Here is a 13,882-nt window from a genome sequence, read left to right on the forward strand (position 1 = left end):
ATCCGATTATCAATCGATTAATCGAAGTAATAATCGACAGATTAACCGATTATCAAATTAGTTGTTAGTTGCAGCCCTACTTAGAATATGTTCCCCTGGTGTCCAAAAAACTCTATATTAAGTCTTTGTTACTTAGAATATGTCCCCCATACTAAAGTGTTACTAAAAACATATACCGTATTTTTCGGACTATAAGTCGCTCCGGAGTATAAGTCGCACCCACGGCCAAACTATGAAAAAAACCTCGACTTATAGTCTGAAAAATACGGTAACTCTGTCTTAAATTTGAAAAAAACATTTGAATTGTATTTTTCACTAAAGAAGGGTTCAGTGAATGCGCATATGAAACTGGTAGGGTTCGGTACCTCCAACAAGGTACAGTAATTACTCAACAGTACTATTTACAGTCCTTACAGTATGAAATACAGTAGTATCCATCCATCCATCCATCATCTTCCGCTTATCCGAGGTCGGGTCGCGGGGGCAACAGCCTAAGCAGGGAAACCCAGACTTCCCTCTCCCCAGCCACTTCGTCTAGCTCTTCCCGGGGGATCCCGAGGCGTTCCCAGGCCAGCCGGGAGACATAGTCTTCCCAACGTGTCCTGGGTCTTCCCCGTGGCCTACTACCGGTTGGACGTGCCCTAAACACCTCCCTAGGGAGGCGTTCGGGTGGCATCCTGACCAGATGCCCGAACCACCTCATCTGGCTCCTCTCAATGTGAGGGAGCAACAGCTTTACTTTGAGTTCCTCCCGGATGGCAGAGCTTCTCACCCTATCTCTAAGGGAGAGCCCCGCCACCCGGCGGAGGAAACTCATTTCGGCCGCTTGTACCCGTGATCTTATCCTTTCGGTCATGACCCAAAGGTCATGACCATAGGTGAGGATGGGAACGTAGATCGACCGGTAAATTGAGAGCTTTGCCTTCCGGCTCAGCTCCTTCTTCACCACAACTGATCGGTACAACGTCCGCATTACTGAAGACGCCGCACCGATCCGCCTGTCGATCTCACGATCCACTCTTCCCTCACTCGTGAACAAGACTCCTAGGTACTTGAACTTCTCCACTTGGGGCAGGGTCTCCTCCCCAACCCGGAGATGGCACTCCACCCTTTTCCAGGCGAGAACCATGGACTCGGACTTGGAGGTGCTGATTCTCATTCCGGTCGCTTCACACTCGGCTGCGAACCGATCCAGCGAGAGCTGAAGATCCCGGTCAGATGAAGCCATCAGGACCACATCATCTGCAAAAAGCAGAGACCTAATCCTGCGGTTACCAAACCGGAACCCCTCAACGCCTTGACTGCGCCTAGAAATTCTGTCCATAAAAGTTATGAACAGAATCGGTGACAAAGGACAGCCTTGGCGGAGTCCAACCCTCACTGGAAATGTGTTCGACTTACTGCCAGCAATGCGGACCAAGCTCTGACACTGATCGTACAGGGAACGGACCGCCACAATAAGACAGTCCGATACCCCATACTCTCTGAGCACTCCCCACAGGACTTCCCAAGGGACACGGTCAAATGCCTTCTCCAAGTCCACAAAGCACATGTAGACTGGTTGGGCAAACTCCTATGCACCCTCAAGAACCCTGCCGAGAGTATAGAGCTGGTCCACAGTTCCATGACCAGGACTGTAGTAACAGTACTAAAAAAGACTGTACTCACAGTAGTAACTACTGTACTTACAGTCCTAAAAACTACTGCCCTTACAGTACTAACAAACCAATGTACTCACAGTAATACTTACAGTAATAACTACTGCATTCGGTCTTAAAAAACTACCGCACTTACAGTAAAACTTATGGTACCAACTATTGTACTTTCAGTACTAACAAACTACTGTCATCAAAGTACTACTTATAATACCAACGACTGTACTTCCAGTACAAACTAACTACTGCACTCACAGTAGTCTTTTTAGTTCTAACTACTGTACTTATGTCATTGAATTGTAGTGAATGCAGAGCACGTGGCAGGTCTTACCAAACTGGCAGGAGTGGAGGCAGGCCTGGTTCTAGGCCACATCCAGTCTCTAGTTCTGGTACACATTTAGTCTCCAGTTTGTTACCTTGATTTGTTTCAAAGCAAAGGGAAGGGAAAAAGATGACCATCTCAGAGACGGGTTAGAACAAATCAGATCAGAATGAAATTGCAGACTTGTCATTCACACTACAAACCTTGCAAAGTCACGATATCAAATAATTCAACAATAAAACACCTATTTTATACTTATCATACACATATTATGTGTTTGTTTCATTCAGCTAGCTTACTGCGATGTGGATTTGACAATTTAGTCCACAAATAGTTGCACCTGCTCCTAGCTACTTTTAGCTGCTTTCTTCTCCCTGTTAGCCAACAAGCCAAGTAGCTCAACACTTGGTTAGGCTAAAATTAGCACAATTAATGTTAATCGTTAATTTTGCAACAATTATTTAACAAGTTACAGTATAAAGCAGTAAAAATACTTACCCTCAATCAGCCAGTCTGCTGCTTCCAGTTTCCAACGTCAGAGAATCGCCATCGATCTCAGTCAAAGCCAAAAAGCTGCCATTTCCAACTCCTGACCCACTGGTAAAGTTCCTGGTTCTGGCTTTGAGTTCGTAATTCTAAAGTAACGGTTCCTGAATCTAAAGTAAAGTTCCTGGTTCTGGCTTTAAGATCCTAGATCCAAAGGAACGTTCCTGGATCCAAAATAAAAGTTCCTGGTTCGAAAGTAAAGTTGCTGGATCTAAAGTAAAGTTCCCGGATATAAAGAAAAGTTCCTGGTTCGAAAGTAGAGTTCCTGGTTTGAAAGTAAAGTTCCTGGTTTAAAAGTAAAGTTCCTGGATCTAAAGAAAATTTCCTGGTTCTAAAGTAAATTTCCTGGTTCTAAAATAAATTTCCTAGATATAAAGTAAAGTTCCTGGTTCGAAAATAAAAAATTTCCTGGATCTAAAGTATAGTTTTCTTTTAATCTAAAGTAAAGTACCTGGTTCTAGAGTAAGGTTATTGGTTCTGGCTTTAAGGTCCTGGTTCTAAAAAAAGTTCCTGGATCTAAAGTAAAGTTCCTAGTTTGGAAGTAAAGTTCCTGGTAAGAAAGTAAAGTTCCTGGATCTAAAGTATAGTTTCTTAATCTAAAGTAAAGTACCTGGTTCTAGAGTAAGGTTATTGGTTCTGGCTTTAAGGTCCTGGATCTAAAGTAAAGTTTCTGGATCCAAAGTAAAGTTGCTGGATCTAAAGTAAAGTTCCTGGATCTGAAGTCAAGTTCCTGGATCTGAATTAAAGTTCCTGGTTCTAAAGTACATTTCCTGGTTCTAAAGTAAAGTTCCTGGTTCAAAAGTAAAGTTCCTGGTTTGAAAGTAAAGTTCCTGGTTTGAAAGTAAAGTTCCTGGTTTGAAAGTAAAGTTCCTGGTTTGAAAGTAGAGTTCCTCGATCTAAAGTAAAGTACATGGTTCTGGAATGAAGTTTTTGGTTCTGGCTTTAAGTTCCTGTTTTGAAAGTAAAGGTCCTTGTTCTAAAGTAAATTTCCTGGATCTTAAGTAAAATACCTGGTTCTAGAGTAAAGTTCTTGGTTGTGGCTTTAAGACCCTGATTCTAAAGTAAAGCACAAGGATTTATAGTCAAGTTCCTTGTTATAAAGTAAATTTCCTGGATCTAAAATAAAGTTCCTGGTTCAAAAGTAAAGTTCCTGGTTCTAAAGTAAAGCACATGGATTTAAAGTAAAGTTAATCGTTCTAAAGTAAATTTCCTGGAGCTAAAGTAAAGTTCCTGGTTCAAAAGTAAAGTTCCTGGTCCTGGCTTTAAATCCCTGGTTCTAAAGAAAAGTTTCTGGTTCTGGAGTTAAAGTTATTGGTTCTACAGTAAATATATTGGTTCTGGCATTAGATTCCTAGTTCAAGAGTAAAGTGCCTGGTTCCAGACCATATTTCATGGTTGCAGAGTAAAATTACTGGTTCCAGCTTAAAGTTATTGATTCAAAAGTAAAGTTCCTGGTGCAAGAGTGAAGTTCCTGGTTTCTAGACTAAAATTATTGGTTGAAGACTAGAATTATTGGTTCCATGAGTAAAGTTCCTGGTTCAAGAGTAAAGTTCCTGGTTCAAGTGTGAAGTTCTTGGTTCAAGAATAAAGTTCCTGGTTCAAGAGTAAAGTTCCCACGATGGAAAGTGGATTGTACAGAGACTAAACAGACATTAGAGGCTAGACTGAAAGTAGTCAGGGCAGACATGTAAACAGGAAACAGGCAGGATGAGATCCAGCAGCACTAAAGAGCACTAAGGCAAGGGTCCACATAGAAAGACCGGCAGACTTTCAGCTTTGCCAGCTGACCACTGAATCTTTTCCAAGAAAGTGAGCAGTAAATAAAGTTCTGTATATTGTCCATGCCTTCATTTTTTCCCATTTGTGCTGTTAAGGTCTTTTAGTGTCAATCAATCAATCAATGTTTATTTATATAGCCCTAAATCACAAATGTCTCAAAGGACTGCACAAACCACTACGACTATGACATCCTCGGAAGAACCCACATACGGGCAACGAAAACTCACACCCAGTGGGACGTTGGTGACAATGATGACTATGAGAACCTTGGAGAGGACCACAAATGTGGGCAACCCCCCCCGAAAGCAATGGATGTCGAGTGGGTCTAACATGATACTGTGAAAGTTCAATCCAGAGTGGATCCAACACAGCCGCGAGAGTTCAGTTCAAAGCGGATCCAAGACACCAGCGAGAGTCCCGTCCACAAGAAACCATCCCAAGCGGAGTCGGATCAGCATCGTAGAGATGTCCCCAACCGATACACAGGCGAGCGGTCCATCCTGGGTCCCAACTCTGGACAGCCAGTACTTCATCCATGGCCATCGGACTGGCCCCCCTCCGCAAGGGAGGGGGGGACAGAGGAGAAGAAGAAAAGAAGCGGCAGATCAACTGGTCTAAAAAGGAGATCTATTTAAAGGCTAGAGTATACAAATGAGTTTTAAGGTGAGACTTAAATGCTTCTACTGAGGTAGCGTCTTGAACTGTTACCGGGAGGGCATTCCAGAGTACTGGAGCCCGAATGAAAAACGCTCTATAGCCCGCAGATTTTTTTTGGGGTATAGGAATCACTAATAAGCCAGAGTCCTTTGAACGCAGATTTCTTGCCGGGACATATGGTACAATACAATCGGCAAGATAGGATGGAGCTAGACCGTGTAGTATTTTATACGTAAGTAGTAAAACCTTGAAGTGTAAAAAATAAAACATAAATAACATTAAAAGCATTATAGTGCAAATGTTTTTTGATAGCACAAATGTTTGGGACAAGTTTGATGAGATTTGGACAAGGTGGGGCGGCTGAGTGACATCACTTGTCAAAGTATTTCAGAATGACTGAAAATCCTAAATAGCACAAATGAATGATAGTGTTATTTGAATATTTCCAATGACAAGGGGGGCAGCTGTACTCAGGTCCAATTGTGAGTTCACATTTTTCACCAAAAGCGACCAATGTCTCGACCACAGATTGAGGTTCAGGGCCACGTTTTCACTTTCACGGTAAAAAAACGACATCCTTCCCATCGGTAGTGTTTAGTACAATGTGCAGTTTATTTTCATGTTTTTTTATACAGGCTCATGATCAGATAATCTAATTACATTATGATTTCAGAAATGAAATATATCAACAAAAAGGTACGGTTCCATCTTCTGAATTATTGTAAAGTGGAGGTTAGATCATAATGCTGTCATGTGAGAAACAAACAGAATGAAAAATGTTTTCAGGCAACAGTAAAGATGATTTTTGATCAAACTAATAAACCAAAAAAAAAAAGATCTAGCTTGGTAGATTTCAAGATCATCAGTGAAACTGACTAAAATGAGAAATATTGCAATAAATAAACTGCAATAAATACTTAGGAGTCAAATGTTCAGTTAGAAATTTAGAATAAAAGTTAATGTTTTGTGTCAGTTGAACATGAATAAATTTACTGAAACTCATGACATCTCAGCTTGACTGCTCTGTCTCAAAAAGACCTCAATGACCTTTTATCCGAACAAATAATATTACCAATGAATGCATTGTGATCAAGTTTTCTTCCTCTAAAGACAGAAGGCATAATGTCAACATTTATCAATTTACTTCTGCAGGCTAGATAAGATTATGTTTACAAGTCAATTCTATGAGTGACAAATTTCATTCCACAATTTGAGCAAAAGATGTAAAAATCATATTGTTGACATTAACGATCGCAGGTCCCATGAAAGAAAAAGGTCAGTTCCACACTTGAGTGCAAAAACGATGGACTGGATTAGTAGTGCATTGTCGCCAGAAGTCACCGGTCGACTAAGACCCAAACTCCACAGTCTGTTCTGTGATGGGTAGAAATTCATAACTTCCCCTGCCGTCCATGTGCAGGTAGTACTTTGTGGGGAAAAGGGGAACAAGGGATACAAATAAGTCAGCCAGAAAGCATAAAATACATTTCTACTTATAGTTATTTATGCTCACTGACACAATTACGCCTGACCAATCATTTTGAAAGGTATCTACAAGGGATGGGTACTGAATCCCGCACTTTTTTGACAACGACCAGTTGCTGACGTCGCACTTCGGCGATCACTCCAGCAGCAACGAGAGCGGACTCAGCCAAACTACCTTTAGGTAGTGTAGCAGAGAAATTGACTCAAAAAATGCTCCAAGGTAAGTAAAATAAGGCTAAACTTTTCCAAAAAATGTGCGGGCTTGATGCTAATATACATCGGCTTTGCTATTGACATGCTGCTGATTAGCATTAGTAATTTTACATGGCGATTTCAACACCTCCATGCGTGTTGATAAAATGTAAAACTAAGATGCACGTTACAATCAAACAGCTGGTGCCTAATTTCTGAATATCCTCCTAACATACCCGCTGTCTATAAATAACCGACTCAACTCGCCTCCTTTGCACAGAGGAGGGGGAACGGGGGAGGGGTTCAATGTCCGACGTGACATAACTGCCAAGAATCCAGTAGATCTCTCCCGCTACCCGACCCCCATCATTTTCAAGGGATTGACCCCACTGTTAATGGTTATTTTTTTTTTTTTTTTTGCAACTGCATTAAAATGCTTATAATTCAGATATAGAATCAAATGATTGCCACCCACACTAACCAGATTCCTGACAAACTCTTAACATTTGTAATAATGTACACTGACTGTATATTTGCTTTATAACTACAAAAGCCTAAGTTGTATTAAAATCTTGCCTCAGACAGTGATCTCCATCGAGACAAAGAGACTTTTAAAACTGAAGAAAGATAAGAAAGACTTCCATAAACAAGTTATTGATGATTTTGTTCAGAAGGAGCGGCGCATGGACTTCATTTATAAGTAAAGGTAAGACCACAATAACGTTTTTTTTATTAAATGTGCTTTTTTTGTGTGCTACAGTCTGTATGTGTAAAGAATGCTGGTATAAGCTTTTAAACATAACCCGTTAACTGCTGCCAATCAAATGGTGAATAAGATACTCTTTAGGGTTTATATGTTTGCAAATTTGACTGTGATGAAGTCAGTGCCTCACCAGCCACGAACCTCACCACACGTCACTGATATATATATATATATATATAATTCAAGTGTACACACACTAGGTATGATAGCACCATTTTATACAAATTTTTATTAGGTACTAATTTTTATTGTAGTTTTATATATACTTTTTATATCCATTAATGCATTTTATTCCTACTTATTATTTGTGTATTTTTTTCTTTATTGTTGAAATATTATACATTTTTTGAGGCGAGGAAAAATTCAAACGAGTGAAGTTACTGCCGAAGCATGGAAATATGGACCGCCTTATCTATTGTTTATAATGAAAACAGAATAAAAAGTAAAATTAACACCAATAGAACAATATTTGTGTAAATGTATTTATTCTGATCTATGTCTTATCATTTAACTGATACTAATGATTTGATTTTAAAAAAAGTATAAAGAGTCAGTCTTTTGAACAGCTCTTTGAAAGGGACTACTTAAGAGCTGGCTCCCCTCAAAGAACCGTAAATCCCCTTTTTTAATAAAAACTAGACAAATCAAATAATATATTTGATTTTGACATTTTCATAAGCATGATAAAATATAAAAAAGATAGGATAGGACAAGTTTTAAGGACTGTTGAGAAAGCGGATAACCATGGAGCAAGACATATACGGTAAGTATTTTGAATCGTTTTATTTTGAACACAGAGCTTCCATGTTTTTATTTACATATCATCAAATGGATAGTCTTGCATAGTCAAAAAGTCATACTTTATGCTAGTCAAAAATAATTTATGTAACAGGAGCGCTCTACTATTTTCAAGATGGGCCTTTAAAAACAGTCATAGATCTTCCATGACAGATGTGTTGTTTTAATGACATACCGTCTACCTGCTGTACGCAGATGTTCCACCAAGTGATCTGCTGCAAAAATGTTAGGAAGTAAGGTTTTACTACAATTCAATTGTCTTCGCAGGATGGAGTTAGCCCACTTGCTAATTAGTTAAATAGTTTCGCGTGACATACTTGAAGTAGCTCTGAATTCGCTTTGTCTCATGTCTGGCTTCAGTGGTGTCTTTGTCTATGGTCAATACCTACGGTCAAAGCTGACGTTTTTGCTACGTTGCTAACGATCGATGCTACATGCCAAAATGCTAGCCAGTATGTACTTTGTGCACAGAGGGAGTTTTTGGCTGTCTTCAATGGTGCGTCAATCGCAAGCTTAATAAAACACATTCACACAATATGCATTTATCATTTTCATAATTGGATTGACAAACTTTGGTACTTTATGCCATCAAAAAAACATAATTGTTTTTAATTGAGTCTGGATGTCGGAAGTTAAATGTAATTTAGACTCCTCTGAATGGAATCATTGAATAGTCCACTATTCTAAGACAGCCCTAGAAAATAATTGTTTTGACAGAGTCCTTACCTCATGGTGCTTCCAAAGAGACTTTCTGTGAGACACAGTAAACAAAGAGATGCCCACCTACAAAACAAGAGAAGATGTTGGATTACATTTGATGTGTGATCTTGCCAAGACATTTTCTAAATCACTTGATAACTACAACTACTGGGAAACCAGAGGTACTTATAAAATTGCCGTGAATCTCTCATCCAACACGGACCTTTCTGTGCTTATAAGTCACTTCATCTCACTGTGCTCTGTGCTTCGTCATGTTTACGTAGTACAGTGGAACCTTGATTTACGAACCCGTTTGCGAACTCTTTGGTTTACACACCTTAAATCGCGGCAAATATGCATCTGTGTACGAACACTTCATTCATTCATTTTGTGTTGTTCGCTGGCAGCCATTTTGTGCTAGCTTGTGTTGAAGAGATTGAGGAAGCTTTTAACAGTGATGAGAACTAGCTTTTCTGGAAAATTATGCCAAAGCGGACTTTATTTCACAGCAGCGGCGAACACTACATCTCATTCAGTGGTGTCTCTTCCAAGACAACACACCCACATGGGCCCACCCCCTGCCCGCTTTCTTCACCTGCTCCATCTGTTTCTCTCCTCTCTTGAGCTGCTCCTTTGTCTATGTTAAATGTATTGTGAGGGAATTTTACTTTTTGAAATGTTTATTACTAATAGCGATTTTTGTGTTTTCTGATCATTTGTGGGGGCACCAAATGGACTTAGGTGTATGTACGTGTTGACAGAGAAGCGCATACATCACAGTTCACAGTTTTTGTTTTGGCTTTTTATTAAAGAGATCATTGATCCATCACTCCTTTGTAATGTTTGTTTGACATACAGTACCGTATGGCACTTTATATTGCGTTAAAAGTGTGCAAACCTTAACTTTTGTCGAGGCTGGAACCCATTATTTATATATAAATTTTTTCTTATGAGGAAAATTGCTTCACTATAAAAACTTTTTGGTTTACAAAGCCTGCTAAAAAACTAATTAGGTGTGTAAATCAAAGTTTCACTGTGTCAAGACCTATTCTACAAATGAGACTACATTTTAGTTAAATTATACAGTGTACACATCTTTTCATGAATATCCAAAATGACATTGTACCATCCTGCAGTGGCTGTAGATGTAGTCTTCCACATCCACACTCACAGCACTGGTGCACTCGTCCAGAATAGCAAACTGGGGCTTGTGGTAGAACAATCGGGCCATCTACAAAAGGTTGACAAAAATACATATTTAAATATCAGTCCGACTTTGCCTGAAGGTATTTATATGCATTTAAACATTGTATTTAAGGTTTATGCTTGAGACCCAAAACAGTATGGAAGTTGGAGTAATTCAATGTTTTTACAGACCTTTATTATATAGAAACATATGTATTTGTTTCTCTATATTAATTTTTTTGTGCATTCTGCCATTCCTTGTTAAAATAAAGCTACAATGAAAATAATGGCTTGTTAAAATTTTTGTAAAGGGGTTAAAAACTTATTTCCCCCCCCCGATTATATACAGAGCAATTTTCAAGATACCCAAATACACTTAAAATACAAATTTATGTGGAAAGAAGAAATTAAGGAAATATTAAGTGTGTAAGTTTGTCATCATTAAAAAACTAAGAAAAATAGAGTTTTTTTTTATTCATGTCTTGTCAAATCAATTGGTAACAGTAGAAAAAGAAAGTCGGACACAAATACAAATAGACATTAAAATGGTGAAAGGAATTTTTTTGGGGTGTAATAATAACTAATAATGAGCTGGAAATCTTATACAAAAATATACAACATAAGGTGGCAAGTAATATTTCTATAATGAATAAAGCAAAATATGTTCTGGACCAAAAATCACTTCATATTCTCTACTGCTTGCTAGTGTAGGGAATATGAGGAAATAGCTGAAAAAGTAAACTTCATTCACGAACCGTGTCACAAAAGAAGTCGGTTAGAACAATACGTAATTGGGTATATAAAGAACAAAAACACTGAAATTCAATGATTTGGTGCCATTGCCAACAGCTAAAATTATGCACAAAGCAAACTATAATCTGCTAGCCAATAATGTATAACAATATTTCTCAACAAATAAAGAGAAATATAACCTTAGAGAAAAATCTATAATTAAAAAATGTGTATGCACGTACAACACTTAAAACCTTTAGCAGATCAGGATGTGGAATTCATTATTGAATGTGCAACACACCTCAAATAATGTAACAATATAATGCAGTTTAAGAGGTTGTTAAAACAAAAAGTGCTTACAAAGTCATCATGAACTAATTCAGAAAAATATATAAATGTATGTCATTTTGTAAATCATAATTGACTCAAATATTTATTACTGTAAGAGAACTGTTGTATTTAGAATTCATTGATGTAAATTGTGTTACAAATTGAGAACAGGAAGTGAACAAATGTGTTGGTAGTTGCAGTTAAGTGGAAAGGGGTCGGAACAAATAAGCTTAGCCTCACTCTACTCCTTTTCGTACATGTTAAGTGAAATCCATCCATCCATACTCTACTGCCTGTCCCTTTTGGGGTTGCGGGGGGTGCTGGAGCCTATCTCAGATGCATTTGGGCGGAAGGCGGGGTACACCCCGGATAAGTCGCCACCTCATCACAGGGCCAACACATATGTTAAGAGAAATATAAAAAATAATGTTGAAATTGTATATATGTTTAAAATAAACTTCGACCAACGAAACCAAATGGAATTATTTGGTTCTAATGAAATGACTGAACGAGTAAAGAGTATTTGATCTGATTACAGTGAAAGCCATCATCACAGAAAAAATTACTTACTGCCATCCTCTGCTTTTCTCCTCCACTGAGAACATCCATCCAGTCCTGCACTGTGTCCCAACTGCCTTCCCTGGTTAAGATGTGGCCTAGCTGCACGTTGTCCAAGTACTCCTTCAGTACCTGGATGCAACAACACAGATGTACGCGGATAAACATGACCCGACCAGATAAACACAAAATCAATTACAGGAAAGCCGCTACTTTGATCCGTCCGGCTTATAAAACAGTGCGACTCATTGATAGAGATTTTGTCGCTGACGGCCATAATGCAAATAGTTTCCATTAAACAAATGCAAAAGACACTTAAAAGGTGTGTTATTGTTTGTGCTATAGCGTCATCTTTTGGGCGAGTTCCCTCACTGCAGGTGCAGCTATGTGAATGTCTACAAGTGTTTATTGCTGTTTAAAGCTTTGAACCGGAAGTACTCTGTCTTCTAATTGCCCATTGCATTTCTACTTATTTGGATTCTTCATTCGTCACTTCAGGCAACGTTTATAAGTTTTACAATACAACCCAAACTATTATTACCTACTAAACCATCCCATGTGTGATGTCCGTGCGAGTGTATTCATGCATATTTGTGCGTGCTATCATAATGTAATGAAGCTACCTTCATTAGCATTAGCTAATGTACTAACACGTTTACGAGTATTATTAACTTACAAACGCATTCCATTTGTATTGTTTCAGTTTAACAACTTCCTCAGTAAATTCACCAAAACGTCATCGTGGAGTTATTGAGTCTGTTTAGTTGATTGGAGAGCTAGCTTCCGCAGCTAGTGGGTCCATGACGACTGCTTCTGTTTTGTTTGATCAGACGTTTTACTGCTGTGTTACAGACAGCTTTTGGAAACAATTAGGGTATGTAAATAAACATTTTTGAAATCTTTGTGTGCAAATAACTCATTTTACTATGTATATATTAGCGGCTTACTGGTTGTGTTCAGGAACGTGACTTTTGAATGCAAGTAAACAAAGTGGTTGGCTACCAAACCAACATGGCTACTGTGCAGCAAACAGAGTGCAAACTAGCTGAATCTTACTATTAATAACAGATACAAGCAAAAAATCGAACTATGCAATGGAATCTAACCCAATACTTTAAAAAAAAAAGGATTTGTCAAGTGATCAAGGATTACCCGTCGGTCACGTTCCCAGACACAAACTATTGTGCTCCAGACATCATTCTACACGACAAAACAGATGAAAACCTGGAAAAGCATGGAGGTCTACAACTTTTTTGTGTGTGGGTATGTCAAAGAAATTGGTATCTCCCATATTTATTATGCATCGTTTTTGCTCAGGTAAGGTTGCATTTCATGATTTAACTTCGCATCTATTGCCATATTTGTTGCCTCATTGTTGTTGCATGCACCGTTTAAGAGCATGCAGATTTTTCCCCATCTTTATCAAAATATAACTATAGATCTCAACATTGTGTATGTGCTAAAAGCTTTTTTTTATGATTGCCTTTGGTAAAAACTTGTTTAGGTTTTAAATACATTTGATCTATTTTATTTAGACTTGCCGAGTTGGTGGTTTACAAAATATTCATAGCGAAAATGCGTTTTAAGAACTCCGAAACAAGATAAAATACATGCATCCATCCATTTTCTACCGCTTATTCCCTTTTGGGGTCGCGGGGGGCACTGGCGCCTATCTCAGCTACAATCGGGCGGAAGGCGGGGTACACCCTGGACAAGTCGCCACCTCATCGCAGAAATAAAATACATGCATAGGGCATTATTCTTTGACAAAAGAACGCTATGACAACAGATGCTCGCTGGCCCACCACTTAGTCTCGCATAGTTATTGAGCGTGGACGTGACATCAGATGACTACAACCTTTAGACCGGTGCATTTAATAAATGAAAATTCATTTTTTTCTCCTAAAATTTAGTGGGTGATGTCTATAGTTTTGTAATACTTAGGTTTTTTTTTTGTATTTACTAATGGACTTGGGTTTGACTGCCCCTCTGCCTCTAATGGCCTGTGTTGACACTGATCATTCCTACTACAGTATGTCCCTTTTACTTGTCCCATATTCTGATGCTTTGGTAAATTGTCACTTATTTCGAGTCATTCTGATTATTTCTACTGTGCAAGGTGCCGGCTGTCATAAATGAAGTGCAAGTGCATAAATGAAAATGACGATGTGAATGAATGCA

The 13,882-nt window shown here is 38.6% G+C and overlaps 1 protein-coding gene across 1 annotated transcript in view; it reads right to left on the bottom strand.

Moving 5' to 3' along the window:
* Nucleotides 1-5,547: 5,547 nt before the first annotated feature.
* The window catches only part of abcd3a (ATP-binding cassette, sub-family D (ALD), member 3a), a 42,936-nt gene continuing 34,601 nt past the window's right edge, over nt 5,548-13,882 (bottom strand). Inside the window, exons 20-23 of the mRNA XM_061921514.1 lie at nt 11,714-11,833; nt 10,023-10,127; nt 8,924-8,980; nt 5,548-6,385 (exon numbers count right to left, since the gene is read on the bottom strand). Of these exons, the coding sequence (XP_061777498.1) occupies nt 6,308-6,385; nt 8,924-8,980; nt 10,023-10,127; nt 11,714-11,833 (360 nt within the window). The 3' untranslated portion in view covers nt 5,548-6,307. The remainder of the gene's footprint in view (nt 6,386-8,923; nt 8,981-10,022; nt 10,128-11,713; nt 11,834-13,882) is intronic.

This window comes from Nerophis ophidion, linkage group LG15, assembly GCF_033978795.1.
Source record: "Nerophis ophidion isolate RoL-2023_Sa linkage group LG15, RoL_Noph_v1.0, whole genome shotgun sequence".
Classification (NCBI taxonomy): Eukaryota; Metazoa; Chordata; class Actinopteri; order Syngnathiformes; family Syngnathidae; genus Nerophis; species Nerophis ophidion.